We start from the raw sequence: 17,521 nt of genomic DNA, 5'->3' as shown, positions 1-17,521 counted from the left end.
ATCTGGCCTCCCAACCGCAGACCACGTGTTTGGTGTCGTGTGGGCAAGCGGTTTGCTGATGTCAACGTTGTGAACAGAGTGCCCTGCCCCATGGTGGCGGTGGTGTTATTGTATGGGCAGGCATAAACTACGGACAACGAACACAATTATCCATCGCAATTTGAATGCGCAGAAACACGGTGACGCGATCCTGAGTCCCATAGTAGGGCCCATTTTTTTTAAAGTTTTCTGTATTCCCAGTCATATCCAGGGCGGCCCACCATTGGCCCAGCGTCGTCCGGGTTTGGCCAGGGCAGGCTGTCTTTGTTCTTAACTGAATGTATTTCAATTGACTGATTTCGTCATATGAACTGTAACTCGGTAAAGTCTCTGAATGTGTTGCATATTGCGTTTATATTTTTGTTCAGTATACTTTCATGGTAGAATATATAATTTGACTTGAGAAGAGAACAAATCTGGTATACTCCCTATTGTATCATAATCGTGCTGCTGTATAAATCGGTGGCATTTCCGCTTCTCTCCAACGGATGTTGTACAAATTTGGTGTAACCGCTAAATACGCCCTTCCGTCAACTCAATCTTTTTTCGGGGGTGTGCCTTCTCTGATGAGAAGCTAACTAGATAGCCAAGTAGTTCTTTGCTTCACTAATGTGACCTTGCGCTGAGGATTCGGAATCGCCATGAAGTACGCATTGGTAAGAATATCCTGTCGAAATTATTTCCAGGGTTGCTTTGGTTTCCTTTTTTGTCTGTGGTGGTAGTAGAAAAGTAGCCTGTCAGCTAACGCGGTAACTTACTTTGATAAGTTAAACAGAGAGCAGTAACAAGGCACCGCAGCTGTCACTCCCTGTCAGATAATTTATCTGCCCTGAACTGGTCATATTATGTCAAATTAAATGCACAGAATTAGAAGATTTGTCTCTGAGATTGACCTGATTAAAAGATCACTAACTAGCCTAGTGCAGTTAGCTAAGTGACTCAAGTACAGTAAGCATTTCGTTGGACAGTGTATACTATTTGTATCCTGTACATACGACGAATAAAAATTTAAACTCATGTTGTAAACTTGTGCAGGCGACTCATCTTGGCTAGCAGTCTGCCAAGCAACCAACTCTCCTGGTACATCTGACAACGTGTTAACAGCCATCTAAGCAAGCAAGTGAAGCTTATTTCACCTTAGATAATAGCAAATACCATAATTTACTGAACAAAAATAAGTGCAACAAGTAACGTGTTGGTTTCATGAGATTAAATTAAAAAAATCCTAGAAATGTTCCATGCACAAAAAGCTTATTTCTCCCAAATGTTGTGCACATTTGTTTACATCCCTTTTTAGAGAGCATTTCTCCTTTGCCAAGATAATCCACCTAACAGGTGTGGCATATCAAGAAGCTGATTAAATAGCATTATCATTACACAGATTCACATTCTGTTGGAGACGTTACAAAAAATGCCACTCTAAAATATGCAGTTTTGTCACACAACACAATGCCACAGATGTCTCAAGTTTTGAGGGAGCATGCAATTGGCATGCTGACTGCAGGACTGTCCAGCAGAGCTGTTGCCAGAGAATTTAATGTTAATTTCTGAAGCATCCAATGTTTTGGAGAATTAGGCAGTAGGTCCAAACGGCCTCATAACTGCAGACCATGTGTAACCCCGCCAGCCCAGGACCTCCACATCCGACTTCTTCACCTCCAGGATTGTCTGAGACCAGTCACCCGGACAGCTGATGAAACTGTGGGTTTGCACAACTGAATAATTTCTGCACAGACTGTCAGAAACCGTCTCCGGGAAGCTCATCTGCGTGCTTGTCGTCCTCACCAGGGTCTTGACCTTTCTGCAGGTTGGCGACCTGACTGCAGTTCGGTGTCCTAACTGACTTCAATGGGCAAATGCTCACCTTCGATGGCCACTGGCACGCTGGAGAAGTGGGTTCTAAATGGATTAATCCCAGTTTCAACTCTACCGGGCAGATGGCAGATAGCGTGTATGGGGTCATGTGGGTGAGTGATTTGCTGATGTCAACGTTGTGAAAAGAGTGCCCAATGGTGGGGTTATGGTATGGGCAGTCATAAGCTACGGGCAACGAACACTATTGCATTTTATTTATGGCAATTTGAATGCACAGAGATACCGTGACGAGATCCTGAGGCCCGTTGTCATGCCAATTATCCATCACCTCATGTTTCAGCATGATAATGCACAGCCCTGTGACGCAAGGATCTGTACACAATTCCTGGAAGCGGAAAATGTCCCACTTCTATGGCCTGTCAACCATTTGAGCATGTTTGGGATGCTCTGGATCGACGTGTACGATCATGTGTTCCAGTACCCACCAATATCCAGAAAATTCGCACAGCCATTGAAGAGGAGTGGGTTCCTTTCCACAGGCCACAATCAACAACCTGATCAGCTCTATGCGAAGGAGTAGTGTTGTGCTGCATGAGGCAAATGGTGGTCACACCAGATACTGACCTGTTTTCTGATCCACGCCCCTACCTTTTAATGTGTCTTTGACCAACAGATGCATATCTGTATTCCCAGTCATGTGAAATCCATAGATTAGGGCCCAATGAATTTATTTCAATTCACTTATCTATATGAACTAACTCAGTAAAATCTTTGACATTGTATGTTGCGTTTTATTTTTGTTCAGTGGCGCAGTAAACTTCTAATTGTCTGACATTGGTTGTATTTAAAGAACTACTCAAGTACTGTTAGTAGCCTACACAAGCTGATTACCTTTTGTACTTTATCCTTAAACAGATTTATTGTTCTGAGACAGAATGTTATGCCTGACAATGACTGCTTGAAGTAATTTCATGTATAATAGCAGGGCATTTGCAATATGAAAATTCCCCTTATGAGTTTGGTTTCTGAGTTTATCACCTTTTATTTAAAGGGCCAATCCTTAGTTGAAACAATAACAAAGCAAACACTGCCTGTGTTTTGGTAAAAAGCTGAGTGGTGGACCTGGAGAAGTGTAACCTCTTAAATTCAAAAACAGAGCTTTGGATGCAAGGACTGACCATCCACTATATCAAAATGATAGTTTCAAGCATGTTTTGAGGCTATACAGTTTGTAAACATTGTAAATGTAAACGAATATTAGTGTAAAACATGGTTATATTTTGGGTACTGAAGGGGTTTGACAGTTCAACTAAGTTCAGCAGGCATTTGTAAGTGATATTCTTCAAGAATCATTATCTATATAACATTAATTTAAGTCCAAAAATTGATGTACGAACTGCAGATTGCCCATTTAAACAGTCCAATATCTGTTTACATCTGCTTCCCTTTGTTTTATTTTTTCAACAGTAGCCATGTTATACATGGATTATGCCAAAACAATCTTCTTTCTGTTTTGTATTTAGTTCTCGACGGTAGCTGTGACTGCTGGGGTGTTATTGCTGTCCACTGTGGGCATAATTATAGCCCTCTACCTAGGCAAGAAGAAAAAGCCTCCAGTCACCTTGCTTGACCCTACCCAGAAATACCAGCTAACGCTCATCGATAAAGAGGTACATGTGTGCTATTGAAATAAATTAGACATTTTTGCTATGTGCGTCAGAGGCCTGTGCTTAATTCAATTATATACTCCATGGAAATCATTTTTGTCTAACATTTAACCGAATGTTTGTAGTAGATGGCTTTGCATTGAATTTACACACTATTTGACAAAACCAATGTATGAATAGTTCGATATGTCTTTGGCCTCTTTCCATAGGTGATCAGCCATGATACTCGCAGGTTCCGCTTTCGACTTCCCTCAGCAGAACATATCCTGGGGCTGCCTGTAGGTAAGTCTTTTGTCAAGTGATAGTGTTTGATAATTGATTATTATTTGATACAGTGCCATGCCATTAATAGAAATACACTTTCAAAATTTAGCAGACCCTCTTATCCAGAGAGACTTACAGGAGCAATTAAGGTTATGTGTCTTGCTCAAGTTTACATCTACCTGTTATTCACCTAGTCGTCTTGGGGATTCAAATCAGCGTCCTTTTGGTTACTGGCCCAACTCTCAAATAGTCCTTTAGCTCACCAGCATTATAACTACCCTCAAAACGTAATACTTGATGGCGTTGTATTGCACTGATGGAAACTAGAACGCTTAGCTTCCCAGTCCTTGAATGCCCTCTAGTGTATGAGTCATTTAGCAGAACAATCAGAGGATAAAGCCACACCAAATGACCCTATCAGTTTTCAATCAGTGTTGTCTTTGTGTTTCTAATCACCTTATTTGTTTCATCTAGGGAAGCATGTATACCTCTCTGCCCGTATTGACGGCAGCCTGGTAGTCAGACCATACACACCTGTGTCCAGCGACGACAACAAAGGATATGTTGACTTGGTTGTGAAGGTATGTTTGGTTTGTCAAAGCAGTCTTATATAATAAACTGAACACTAGTACTACCATATGTATCGAGCGTGTCGTAGTAGGAGGAGTGATGACATGCTGGACCTGTTAGTAGATCATCTTATTCTTTGGGATCTAAAAGAGAAAAACAAATCCTAAATAATCACTGCTACTGTGAGGTGCTTGATATATACGGACCCTGATCTGCAAACCATATTTAATGTAGAAAATTCCTCCCCAGATCTACTTCAGTAATGTGCACCTCAAGTTTCCTGATGGAGGCAAGATGTCCCAGTACCTGGAGAGTCTGCACCTGGGAGATGTGGTGGACTTCAGAGGACCAGGAGGACTGCTGGAGTACAGAGGGCATGGTACGACCAGTCCACTGCCTGGCACACCCTCCTGATATTTACTAATGATGTGTCCCAAATGGTAACCTATATGCACTGAGTGTACAAAACATTAAGGACACCTGCTCTTTCCATGACAGACTGACCAGGTGAAAGTTATGATCCCTTATTGATGTCACTTGTAAAGTCCACTAAAGTCTATGTAGATGAATGGGAGGAGACAGGTTAAAGAAGGATTTTTAAGCATTGCAACAATTGAGACATGGCATATGCATGTGTGCCATTCAGAGGGTGAATGGGCAAGACAAAAGATTTAACTGCCTTTGAACATGGTATGGTAGTAGGTGCCAGGCACACTGGTCGATACAGATACATATCGCAATGTTATTTTTGGATTATATAATATCGGTATTTGACTAAGTATCAATTTGTTAAACAAAAATACAAGTTAAACATATATTTTTTAAAGTGCTAATGTAAATGGCATTAGCTAGCGCTAGTTGGCTGTACCTGTGCCAAAACTCTGTGCCAAAGCACTTTTATTTCCCTCATTGATCAACTCATTTTCTCATGCTTTCTCGTCTCTTTGCAGCAGTGAGCAATATGTTTGGAACATCAAATCGCAATACATATAGAATCATGAGAATTTCAATACATATTATTAAAAAAATGTTACCCCTTTTTCTCCCCAATTCTGTGGTATCCAATTGGTAGTTAGTCCTGTCCTATCGCTGCAACTCCCGTACGAACTCAGGAGAGGCGAAGGTCGAGAGCCGTGCGTCCTCCGAAACACAACCCAGCCATGCCGCACTGCTTCTTGACACAACGCCCGCTTAACCCGGAAGCCAGCTGCACCAATGTGTCGGAGGAAACACCGTACACCTGGCGACCGGGGCAATGTGCGTTGCGCCCGGCCCGCCACAGGAGTCGCTAGTGCGTGATGGGACAGGAACATCCCTGCCGGCCAAACCCTCCCCTATCCCGGTTAACACTGGGCCAATTGTGCACGGCCGGCTGCGACAGAGCCTGGACTCGAACCAGGATCTCTAGTGGCACAGCTAGCGATGCAGTGCCTTAGACCACTGCGCCACTCGGGAGGCTGCAATACATATCTTATCGACACCTACGTTTCGTGAGGTTCCTGGCAATTCCCAGCCCTAATATTAGTGTGTTCTTTTTTACCATGGCCCATAAGGGTCTGATCTTTAGAGAATCTGGTGCCATTTGGGATGCGCACAGTCTAATGGAATGGGGGTTTTAGCTTTGTGTACACACTCTCTAATGGAATGGGGGTTTTAGCTTTGTGTACACAGTCTCTAATGGAATGGGGGTTTTAGCTTTGTGTACACAGTCTCTAATGGAATGGGGGTTTTAGCTTTGTGTACACAGTCTCTAATGGAATGGGGGTTTTAGCTTTGTGTACACAGTCTCTAATGGAATGGGGGTTTTAGCTTTGTGTACACAGTCTCTAATGGAATGGGGGTTTTAGCTTTGTGTACTTGGGTGTGGCTGGCTGAGTGATTGTGTGTACACACTTATAGTCAACCTTAAGTCTACTGAATAAGTCAACAGTAAATGTACAATATCTCTGAGCAATTTGCTGGCTTGCTGCATCACATTTTGCAACTTTCATTCCCCAAAGGTTCCAGAAAAGCACTGCCTAAAGAATGTACTTTTACTGTGTTGTCACTTAAAATGTTTACTAATGCGCACAGTATTATTTGATACAATGTTCCACAACATAGTTGTTGGGTGTGTCCATCATCCTGTCTTCCATTTGGGACAAGATAACTGTTGTTCATTTGCTCCCCAAGCACACTGGAAAAGGAAAATTATCTCTGGAATGTTTTGGCATAATTTTTGTCTCATTGCTTTCTCCCATTCCATTCAACAGGGCAGTTTGCAGTTCAGACAGACAAGAAGTCTCCTGCGGAGATAAAAGTTGCCAGTACTGTGGGTCTGATAGCTGGAGGAACAGGTGAACTTTCCCTTCGCAACTCTGCACTCTGAACCTAAACACTTAAATGTTGTCTTGTTATAGCCCATGGGTAAATGTAGAGTGAGCGCTTTTAGTTCCTGGTGCTGAACTCCCTTCCCTATTTGTAGGCATCACCCCTATGCTACAACTGGTGCGCGCTATCATGAAGGACCCCAGTGACAGGACCACCTGCAGCCTACTGTATGCCAACCAGGTGTGTGGCCGCTGCTCACACTGGCCTCTCTCCTAAAAGAGACTTTTAATATCAATAGGTTCATCTATATAAATAAAGAACAGATACTGTAAATGCTTTGTACTAGCTTCACTGTGGATATAGTTCATAGGTTTGCTTAGGTTTAGAGTTAACACTGAACTGTCTGTGTGTGGTGTGTTCATGGCAGACTGAGAAGGATATCCTGCTGAGGGATGAGCTGGAGGAGGTCCAGGCCAGACACCCAGACCGCTTCAAGCTGTGGTTTTCAGTGGACAGGGCACCCCAGGGTATGTGCCTTACGACTTTTGCTTGCATTGCTCAAGTGTTGACATCAAGATTTCAAATTGGCAACCCATCCCAAATGGAATTAATTGAAGCATAAACAAACATTACAATAATTCACTGTGGAATTCAATGATAATTCTTCTTCTGGTGTTCTCTGCATTGCGCATCACATAAAGAGTGAAAACATAATAATTATATCCCTAGAGCAGTAAAATAACACACACATACATGCATACATACAGAAAAATGAAGCAGAAGGTGTTTGAACCCAGTTAAATATGTTAAATATGGGAGACAAGCCTATACACAATATATATACACATGTACCATTTACCACATAGAAGCTAAATATTTTTGCAATTTGTGTGTTTTATGGCAGAATCATTAAGCATATTGGTACTTGTTTGCGACCCCATGAAAGACTGAATTATGATCAATTTGTGTCGCTCAGGCTGGGAGTACTGTGAGGGCTTCATCAATGTGGATATGATCCAGGAGCACCTGCCCACCCCCAGTGAGGACACCTTGGTGCTCATGTGCGGTCCACCCCCCATGATCCAGTTTGCTTGCAACCCCAACCTGGACAAGTTGGGCTACCGGCAGAGTCAGCGCTTCGCCTACTAGTCACCAGCCTAGGAACTATCCTCCCAGCCGCACCCAGCATGGGCCTTCTCAATGCAACAATGACATCAATTCAGTGCTTGGTTGGGCCGGAACTACTGCTTGAGTACCGGCATCTCTTATAGAATATTGGCTCAAAGATTTTGCGGAGTTCCAGCACCTAAATATATACAGTACTGGCACCCAAAATAAGTATGGGCACCATTTTCAGTCCGCTTAAAGCACTGCATCAATTTACTACTAAAAGCCCCATATGGTAAGTGCAGACAGGTTGAGCATTAAATGCTCACTTGGAACCAAAGTCCTACCTTTGTATTATTAGCCTCCATCTCCTGCTGATATCTACAATTGTATTTTTAGGTGAGGTTTTAAAGCTTTGATTTATTATTGATGTACTTAGCCTTGAGCAGTCCTCCTAAAAACAGGACAGAGCGAACATAATTAAAGATAAAGCCGCATACTGAACTGAATTATGCCCAGGGATGCAGTGCTGAATATAAGGAGGCTGCCCAGGCAGCTTTACTTTAACTGCATATCATTTGTTGTGTGTGCATTTAAGTGTTACAGCTGCTGTAGAGATGTGTTATACTGTATTTTGGCACATGTGGGGCTTTTTGATGTGTGTCTAGTGGGTATGGGATCTGACTCCATTTCTTATTGTATTTCTGTGAGATTGTGTGAGCATAATTATTCAAGGCTCTTTTTGTTTTATATATTATAATTTCAGAGTTTAATCTGCAATGCACTACAGTCTTTGTAAAAATGGATTGTGTTTATGAAAAGACAATAAAAATTTCTGCCACTTCAAATTGCCTCCATTCATATACGGGATCCATAATCCTGTTGTCTGTATGTATTGACTGGACCATTCCTTAGATATTATCCCTTGTTGTAAAATAGAGTATTGTGGAGGTTAACAATTTGGACATTCAGTTTGCCAGAACAACGTGGCTCTGATTGCGACAGTTGAATGCTGTCACAACAAGGAGTAATCTGTGCTTGGTGCAGACAATTTAGTCCAAATGCTGGGACAGAGTGGTAGTTGGAAAAATTGTATCTAATTCCACTGCCTACTACAGTACAGTTCCCCTTTGTTGACAGGGATTATTGAAGATTGGAATTGCTGATGAGAGTTGGTTTACAAGTAGGAGTAGCTCTATCCACAAGTAAAGAGCTGGATGAGGGTCTATTTTTAATTGAGCCTTTCTTGTGCTGCTAAAATGTGGTTTAGGCAGCTCAGTTCTGAAGACAACTTTTCACATACTGTACATACACTACTGTTAAGTTTGGGGGTTCATGCAGGCACCATTATGGAGGTAATGTGATTCCACTCAATCATTTATAGGAGAAGCACGTGCATGACCTGGGAATAAAACAGTGTACCACTTAAGTCTATGTTGATTTGATATAATGGCTACATATACAGACAGTATTTTGGTGTTACTTTAAAACATTTTACATTTGTAATTTTAACCACTAGATGGAGACGATGTTACGTTTATGAGAACCAGTTGAAACTCTTTGCTTGGCATTGACTTGTCATTTTCGTTAACCGTGCTGCGTGACTGTTCGTTCGGAGGTTCGGCTTGTTTTTGTGAGAATCGGGAAGGGATCACATTTCCTTTGACGTCTGGAGTATCAGGTAGCTACGTCCGCTGAGTGAAAATGCAAAAGTTAACCAGCTTCAACAATGAGCAATATTGTAGCATTGTATTTGCAACTGTGTCAGTGTGTTTGGTATTGGTTCGATACAGCCAGACGTGACCAGTTTTCTTCGAGTATGCGAAAGCTAACTAGCTAGCCTATAATGCTAGCTAATGGCATTAGTAATGCTAGCATCTGCGGTTATCGTACGTTACCTTGGGGCTCTAGCTAGCTATAATTTGCTGGTGTACGTCAGGAATCATGTCAGCCAAATCATATTATTGGAGTCGTTATCTTGTTATCCCAGTTCCATGTTTATTCGGATGCTATTGTATGATTGCTTTGTTCTAAGGTAGCCAACCAGCTGACAAAGTCTTTGCCAGTTTTGTTTGTTAGCTACCAGCTAACGTTACCGTTAGCTAACGTTACCGTTAGCTAACTACATTTTTCGGCCGTCTCACAAGAGCAATTTTGGTCTTCCTGCCATGTTAGCCGAGTAGCTTATTCGTCATAACTGTTGTCAAATACTCATTTAACGAGTGAATATTTTCACGACATAAGACTTTGTTGATGGTGTAAAAATGTAACGTTATGTCAAAGTAATACTGGAAGCTGCAATTTTTTACTTCAGTGCTGAATGCAAGGACCAACTGTCGGTGGGAAATATAGACCTACCAAAGTCCACATCAGGTCCAATTGTCACAGGTGAAGTTAGTTACAATTTGGAATAAGTTATTTCAGTGAAAAACTACATTAACTAATGTATTTATTTGTCACTATGATTTCTTGACTCCTCAGCACTGGGCCAACTGCGGACTTAAGTGTCAGGCTTTAGTAGTACACACAGGCAGAGGACAGGTCATCAGGCAGTCTCCCTATGTCAGGCCGAAACGGGTCTGCGAGTGATGCAGACTGTCGGATCTCAGAGGACTGCCGGGTCCCGGATGTGGAGCTGATGGAGCTGGGACCTCTGCTGGAGGAGACGGGACGGCAGACAGCGGGGAAAGGCATGATGTCAGAAGTGAGAGTGGGGGAGACAGGTTACGTCCCATATGGCACCCTATTCCCTACACAGTGCTCAAATTTTGATCAGTGCTCAAAAGTCAAAAGTAGTGCACTATATAGGGTGCCATTTGGAATGCTGCCTGACTCAACTCCTCGATTACCACGGGAATTAGGTATTTTCTAAAGCGGGCGCAGAATCTTCCAAATCAACATTTGGAAGATTCAGGTGATCAGCCAACACCAACGTGTCTAGTGAACACAGGGGTGTATTCAGAGAGGTGAAAGTTCAGAACGTTGCAGATCTCCCCATTGGCCTATTCTACATCCAAACAAACTGGTTGTTCTACAAAATTAGTTTCTATCTAAATGTTCTATAGCGTTGCACCCTCGTGAATATGCCCCAGTTGAAGACAAAACAAATCTAAGTGGTCATTGGCCAATAGAGCTAAGCTTGGGTGGGGTCGCACCTAAGTAATGGTCAGGGAAATGTAGACCAAACCAACTGGGATTCGTTCCCATGTTTTCACTTTTATCCTGCACTGCAAAGGCATATGCTCTACTTGCCTAACTAAATCACATTCTCTCTCTGCAGGGGGCCTCAGTTCTGCCTGATGAGGAGGATGAAGAGGTGGAAGAGGTCCTGACGCTGCCCCTCCAGGCTCACCACGCAATGGAGAAGATGGAGGAGTTTGTGCACAAAGTAGGCATCATTGGGCTGTTCCAGATGGCAGGATCAATAAGTTAGCCAGCTAACTTTGATAAGCAGCCAAAGTATCTCTTGATTTTCTGATTCATTTAGAAAGCTAAACTTGAATATGAGTTGTTGGTTGTCGAGTCAATTATACCATGCCCATTTCAAGTCTATGTTTCTCGAAAAGATGAAGTTATTTCAGAATTTCTGGGACAGTTAGCTGGCTAACTCATTGATCCTGCTTTCTGGAACAGCCCCCATGGCTGCTCTGTCTAACTTCATACACAGAGAGAATAAGAGTGGGGAGATGAACAGGACATTCATGGTAGCCTTAAACCCTTGTGTTTTAAGGTGTGGAAGGGTAGCTGGAGGGTTATCCCATTTCATGTCCTGCCGGAGTGGCTGAAGGACAACGACTACCTCCTGCATGGACACCGACCCCCCATGCCCTCCTTCCGCGCATGCTTTGGAAGCATCTTCAGGATCCACACAGAAACAGGCAACATCTGGACCCACCTTCTAGGTGAGTGAGTGTGTGAGATATATGAGGAGACTGAATCCTCACATGTTGAACCTCACACCATTGCCTATAAAGTTGCAGTGAAGCACAAGTCTATGATCCCCACAACTAGGGCACATTCACTAGGTCCTAAGTTCAGCATGCTGCCATTAAGCAATGTACAGTTGAAGTCGGAAGTTTACATATACCTTAGCCAAGTACATCTAAACTCAGTTTTTCACAATTCCTGACATTTAATCCTCGTAAAAATTCCCTGTCTTTGGTCAGTTAGGATCACCACTTTATTTTAAGAATGTGAAATGTCAGAAGTTTACATATACTTAATTAGTATTTGGTAGCATTGCCTTTTAAATTGTTTAATTTGGGTCAAATGTTTCGTGTAGCCTTCCACAAGCTTCCCACAATAAGTTGGGTGAATTTTGGCCCATTCCTCCAGACAGAGCTGATGTAACTGAGTCAGGTTTATTGGCCTCCTTGCTCGCACACGCTTTTTAAGTTCCGCCCACAAATGTTCTATAGGGTTGAGGTCAGGGCTTTGTGATGGCCACTCCAATACCTTGACTTTGTTGTCCTTAAGCCATTTTGCCACAACTTTGGAAGTATGCTTGGGGTCATTGTCCATTTGGAAGACCCATTTGTGACCAAGCTTTAACTTCCTGACTGTTGTCTTGAGATGTTGCTTCAATATATCCACATCATTTTCCTTTCTTCATGATACCATCTATTTTGTGAAGTGCACCAGACCCTCCTGCAGCAAAGCACCCCCACAACATGATGCTGCCACCACCGTGCTTCACGGTTGGGATGGTGTTCTTCGGCTTGCAAGCCTCCCCCTTTTTCCTCCAAACATAACGATGGTCATTATGACCAAACAGTTCTATTTTAGTTTCATCAGACCAGAGAACATTTCTCCAAAAAGTCCCCATGTGCAGTTGCAAACCGTAGTCTGGCTTTTTTATGGTGGTTTTGGAGCAGTGGTGTCTTCCTTGCTAAGCTGCCTTTCAGGTTATGTCAATATAGGACTTGTTTTACTGTGGATATAGATACTTTTGTACCTGTTTCCTCCAGCATCTTCACAAGGTCCTCTGCTGCTGTTCTGCGATTTATTTGCACTTTTTGCACCAAAGTACGTTCATCTCTAGGAGACAGAACGCGTCTCCTTCCTGAGCGGTATAACGGCTGTGTGGTCCCATGGTGTTTTTACTTGCGTACTATTGTTTGAGCAGATGAACGTGGTACCTTCAGGCATTTGGAAATTGCTCCCAAGGATGAACCAGACTTGTGGAGGTCTACAGTTTTAGGTTTTGGCTGATTTCTTTTGATTTTCCCATGATGTCAAGCAGTGGCACTGAATTTGAAGGTAGGCCTTGAAATACATCCACAGGTACACCCCCAATTGACTCAAATTAGGCAAATTTACATATCAGAAGCTTCTATTTCTGGAATTTTCCAAGCTGTTTAAAGGCACAGTCAACTTAGTGTATGTGAACTTCTGACCCACTGGAATTGTGATAGTGAAATAATCTGTCTGGAAACAATTGTTGGAAAAATGTTTAGATGTCCTAACCGACTTGCCAAAACGATAGTTTGTTAACAAGAAATTTGTGGAGTGGTTGAAAAATGAGTTTTAATAACTCCAACCTAAGTGTATGTAAACTTCTGACTTCAACTGTATGTATTGTGCAATCACTTATCTATACTACATAGCAAAGAAGTGTGCCTCTTACACAACACATTCCATTTACAATGCTCCTGATTGTGTCCCCCATTGTGTATATACAGTGTGCCCCATAGAGACCCCTTCCTATTGCTAATATTCATTTGTCATGATATGCCCCATATGATTACTGGTCCACAAATGATGGCCTCACCTCTCCAACCCCCAGGGCTGATCCTGTTTATTGGTCTGGGCACGTACACCATTCTGCGGCCCAACATGTACTTCATGGCCCCGCTGCAGGAGAAAGTGGTGTTTGGGATGTTTTTTCTGGGTGCCGTGCTCTGCCTCAGCTTTTCCTGGCTCTTTCACACCGTCTACTGCCACTCTGAGAAAGTGTCCCGCACCTTCTCCAAGTAAGGCTGCATGCCCCCCTCCCTCTTGCTCATGTAGATTTCTTTCTTGATTAGCTCTCCTGTATTTCTGAAAAGAAATGTGATGTTTCATTTCAGTTTTTTTTTTTTACTTTAAAGTGTCATTTAAATGGATGTTCCTCTTCTAACCTCAGTGTTTTGTTTTCCCTCAGACTTGACTACTCGGGTATTGCCCTGCTGATCATGGGTTCATTTGTGCCCTGGCTCTACTACTCGTTCTACTGTTCCCCACAGCCGCGCCTCATCTACCTCACCATTGTCTGTGTGCTGGGCATTGCCGCCATCATAGTGGCCCAGTGGGAACGCTTCTCCACGCCCGCGCATCGGCCCACACGAGCAGGTGCTGCAAAGTTTGACCATCTTATTGTATCCTATACTATGACTGATCCAGCTGCTCTTGCTTCCACCAACCAACCTTTCCCCTCCATGTCTCTCACAGGAGTGTTCATGGGCCTGGGACTGAGTGGCATCGTCCCCACAGTGCACTTCACTATCGAGGAGGGCTTCGTCAAGGCCACCACTGTGGGACAGATGGGCTGGTTCTACCTGATGGGCGCCATGTACATCACTGGCGCCGGACTGTACGCCGCCAGGATCCCCGAACGCTACTTCCCTGGCAAATGTGACATCTGGGTAAGTGTGTAACAGAGGCAAAAAATGTAACCCTTTTCCATATATACTGCGCTACTTTTGGCCAGGGCCCATAGGGGGACCCAAGAAAGAGTGCGGCTAATTGGGGATCATAAGAAAATACTAAATGGGTCTCTGGTCAAGTGGTGCACTATATAGGATATAGGCTGCCATTTGGGATGTAGACGCAGGCTTGTAGCTAGCTCCTGAACTAACCCCATGTCCTCATTTATATGACGATGATTATATTATTATATTATTATCGTCATTTAATGCGATGTGAGTTACGGTCACACATGTTCTGCACTGTGGTTATTCCCTATATAGTACGCCACATAGGACTCTGGTTATTCCCTATATAGTACTGAACTGTACTGTAGGAATATGTGGCCCATGTAGTAATCAAACTGCTAGAACTTGTGTTGCAAACACAATGCTCTAACCAGAGGAGCCTTTGGACATACATTCCCTATTTAGTGCACTACTTTTGACCAGAGCCATATGGGAATAGTGCACTAAGTAGAGAATAGGGTGCCATATGGTAAGCAGCCTCGGACCTCCCTCTCTCCTCAGTTCCACTCCCACCAGATCTTCCACGTCCTGGTTGTGGCGGCAGCCTTTATCCACTTCTACGGCGTCTCCAACCTGCAGGAGTTCCGCTACGGCCTGGAGGGAGGGTGCACTGACGACACCCTTCTCTGAGAGGCCCATCTGTGGCGCCCTCAGGCATTTCCTGGTCGGTCCCCGTCCCTATAAAGTGCTGCTGGAACACTCAATGGTCCTCCGTAGCTCCTTTTCTCCGCCCTCCCCCCACCTACCCACCCAACCACCCCGATTTGCTCATGTCATTTTTGGTTTTCTTGTGGTGTGTTTTTCTGCTTGTGCTACTTTTTCCCCATTAAAGTAGCTTTAGCTAGTGAACTATATAGAGGGGCATCCCAGTGATGCAGCAGCACTTTTTTTTTTTTTATCAAAAGGGAGCTTTAGGCTCCACTTTAGCTCATGAAGAACAACAGGGGATTTTCAACAGATTGATTACATGTTTCCTTCAAGGATGGGAACCTCTGAGAGGCGTTGCCCTCCAGAGCTTCCCAAATCTAGCTGTAGGAGGCTTATGTGATAGAATGGGTCCGGGTTGGGGTCAGTTCGTTCCATTTTTATTCTGTCATTATAAGGAATTAATCTAAATTAAATTCATTCATTTTTTTAAATGTAAAAGTCATAATTTAAAACAGTGGGCAATTCCAACAATTGATTAAGAGTATTTTGTTGATTTAAATTTAGTTGACATACAATCAACCCCAATCGAGGTATGGGTTATGGAACTGAAAGTCAAACAATTGAATTACTTACCTAAAAGACACTGCTTGGTACCCTTACCCCTCATGTCCCTTTTCAATGGAACAGAATCTTGTATGGCTGGTATAAACTAACCGGGAAACGCACAATGGGAAAATCTGGGAATAGGTCAACTCTTTCCCGTCTCAACTTGAGATTTGTTTAATTTTAAGGCTATATTTCAGAACTCTAAAGGTCAAATTATTGCACCTTAACAATATGTTATTACCATTAAACTTTGTCACTGCATGGGGTCCACCATGTAATGAGTAGGAAATAGGAATAATATTTTAGTATTCCTGTGCCTTAGGCCAATGGAAATAGTTTTTAAATAGATGGGCCAATATTGCAGTCAAGTGAACTTCATTAGGATCTCCAGATATAATGATGATAACAAACTTTTTAGTTTTCTTGTCCTTATACCCAATGAAATCACTATTAAACTTTTGACCTCCAATAGTTTTCTCAAACTGCTGTTTATTTAAGATTCTTTTTTTTTTTTTTAAAGCTGACTTTCTGTGGCTTTATTACAAAGACTAAACAATCTGTGTATTCTTGACTTTGTGTTGTGTTCTGTGTAGACAAGCTGATGGATAATACATTTCCCTGAAATGTAGACACATAATAAATATTTATTAATGTTAAAATGGGAAACTAACCCAAGTCATGCATTTTCTGTTCTACATAGTGATATGACACTTCATCACACTTTACTTTTCACACACATGAACATGGTTTGTCGTTGTCAAATCAAATGTTAATTGTGACATGAGCCAAATACAACAGGTGTAGTAGACCTTACAGTGAAATGCTTACATGTCCTTAACCAACAATGCAGTTTTAAGAAAAATAAGCGTTCAGTAAAAAATAGATATAACAAATAATTAAAAATAACAGTAGCGAGGCTATATACAGGGTTACCGTTACAGAGTCAATGTGTACAGGTAAGTTGACATATGTACATGTAGGTAGAGGTAAAGTGACTATGCATAGATAATAACAGAGTAGCAGCATTTAAAGGGGGGGCAATGCAAATGTCTTATGGCTTGAGGGTAGAAGCTGTCGTGAAGCCTCTTGGACCAAGAACAGTTTGACTAGCCCTGTAGTAGTCAATTCCATATTTGACCATATTTATGCCACATTTTGTCTATATCCACAGCTTTACAAATAAAATTTTATCTGGGGTGTTGCGTAGCAGTTAATCACTCATTCTATATGTTATGGCATGTAATTGTTACTTTCATGCAGGGGGCTATTCACCTGGGCTAGTTATGTAGCTAGCTGCGTGCATGGTCACAAAAAGTTGGAACATTCTCTTTACCCAATGCAAACGATGTCCCTTGGGAGTTCTAAAATTCTACCTGAAGGTACCAGAGATGGGGAGACTGGTTGTTTGCAATGACTTCCACTGATTATAAATACAGTATCTTAGAACTTGCAGAGAGGTACAGTCTATGTATGATAACTCAAAAATCTGGTTCAATTGGATGTCAATGCAGGTAGTTTAGCGGTTAAGTAACTGAAATGTCGCTGGTTCGAATCCCCGAGCCGGCAAGGTGGAAAAATCTGCTGTTCTGTCCTTGAGCAAGGCAGTAAACCTCCAACAACAACGGCCTTAGGTGTATATGTCGATTAAGGCAGCACCAGCACCTCTGATTCAGAGAGGTTAGGTTAAATGCGTTAGACATTTCGGTTGAATGCATTCAGTTGTGAAACTGACTAGTATCCCCTTTCCCTTCTAGGGTGCCCTTTCACTATGAATGATGTGTGCGGTATCAGTCACATGATGGC

At 42.6% G+C, this 17,521-nt stretch overlaps 2 protein-coding genes across 8 annotated transcripts; both read left to right on the top strand.

The window, feature by feature from the left end:
- Positions 1 to 83: 83 nt before the first annotated feature.
- On the top strand, positions 84 to 8,620 carry LOC139535942 (NADH-cytochrome b5 reductase 3-like). 4 transcript variants are annotated; one of them, XM_071335922.1, is made up of 11 exons: positions 247 to 695; positions 1,667 to 1,740; positions 1,828 to 2,006; positions 3,378 to 3,524; positions 3,731 to 3,803; positions 4,260 to 4,366; positions 4,605 to 4,734; positions 6,608 to 6,691; positions 6,820 to 6,905; positions 7,093 to 7,192; positions 7,642 to 8,620. In XM_071335922.1, the coding sequence occupies exons 3-11, from the start codon at positions 1,896 to 1,898 to the stop codon at positions 7,812 to 7,814; spliced, it is 1,011 nt and encodes a 336-aa protein (XP_071192023.1). In that variant the 5' UTR covers positions 247 to 695; positions 1,667 to 1,740; positions 1,828 to 1,895; the 3' UTR covers positions 7,815 to 8,620. The 4 variants fall into 4 exon arrangements, with proteins under 4 accessions (XP_071192025.1, XP_071192023.1, XP_071192027.1 ...); XM_071335923.1 differs by lacking the exon at positions 247 to 695 and having other exon boundaries at positions 1,659 to 1,740; XM_071335924.1 differs by lacking the exons at positions 247 to 695; positions 1,667 to 1,740; positions 1,828 to 2,006 and adding an exon at positions 84 to 202.
- A 703-nt stretch (positions 8,621 to 9,323) lies between these two features.
- On the top strand, positions 9,324 to 16,914 carry LOC139535940 (adiponectin receptor protein 1-like). 4 transcript variants are annotated; one of them, XM_071335920.1, is made up of 9 exons: positions 9,324 to 9,453; positions 10,087 to 10,160; positions 10,254 to 10,476; positions 11,053 to 11,160; positions 11,503 to 11,674; positions 13,558 to 13,744; positions 13,915 to 14,102; positions 14,202 to 14,395; positions 14,966 to 16,914. In XM_071335920.1, the coding sequence occupies exons 3-9, from the start codon at positions 10,333 to 10,335 to the stop codon at positions 15,092 to 15,094; spliced, it is 1,122 nt and encodes a 373-aa protein (XP_071192021.1). In that variant the 5' UTR covers positions 9,324 to 9,453; positions 10,087 to 10,160; positions 10,254 to 10,332; the 3' UTR covers positions 15,095 to 16,914. The 4 variants fall into 4 exon arrangements, with proteins under 4 accessions (XP_071192021.1, XP_071192019.1, XP_071192022.1 ...); XM_071335918.1 differs by having other exon boundaries at positions 13,915 to 14,395; positions 14,966 to 16,384; XM_071335921.1 differs by lacking the exon at positions 10,087 to 10,160 and having other exon boundaries at positions 9,342 to 9,453.
- Positions 16,915 to 17,521: the final 607 nt, after the last annotated feature.

This window comes from Salvelinus alpinus, chromosome 12, assembly GCF_045679555.1.
Source record: "Salvelinus alpinus chromosome 12, SLU_Salpinus.1, whole genome shotgun sequence".
Lineage (NCBI taxonomy): Eukaryota > Metazoa > Chordata > Actinopteri > Salmoniformes > Salmonidae > Salvelinus > Salvelinus alpinus.
This window is presented reverse-complemented; position numbering and strand designations above follow the sequence as displayed.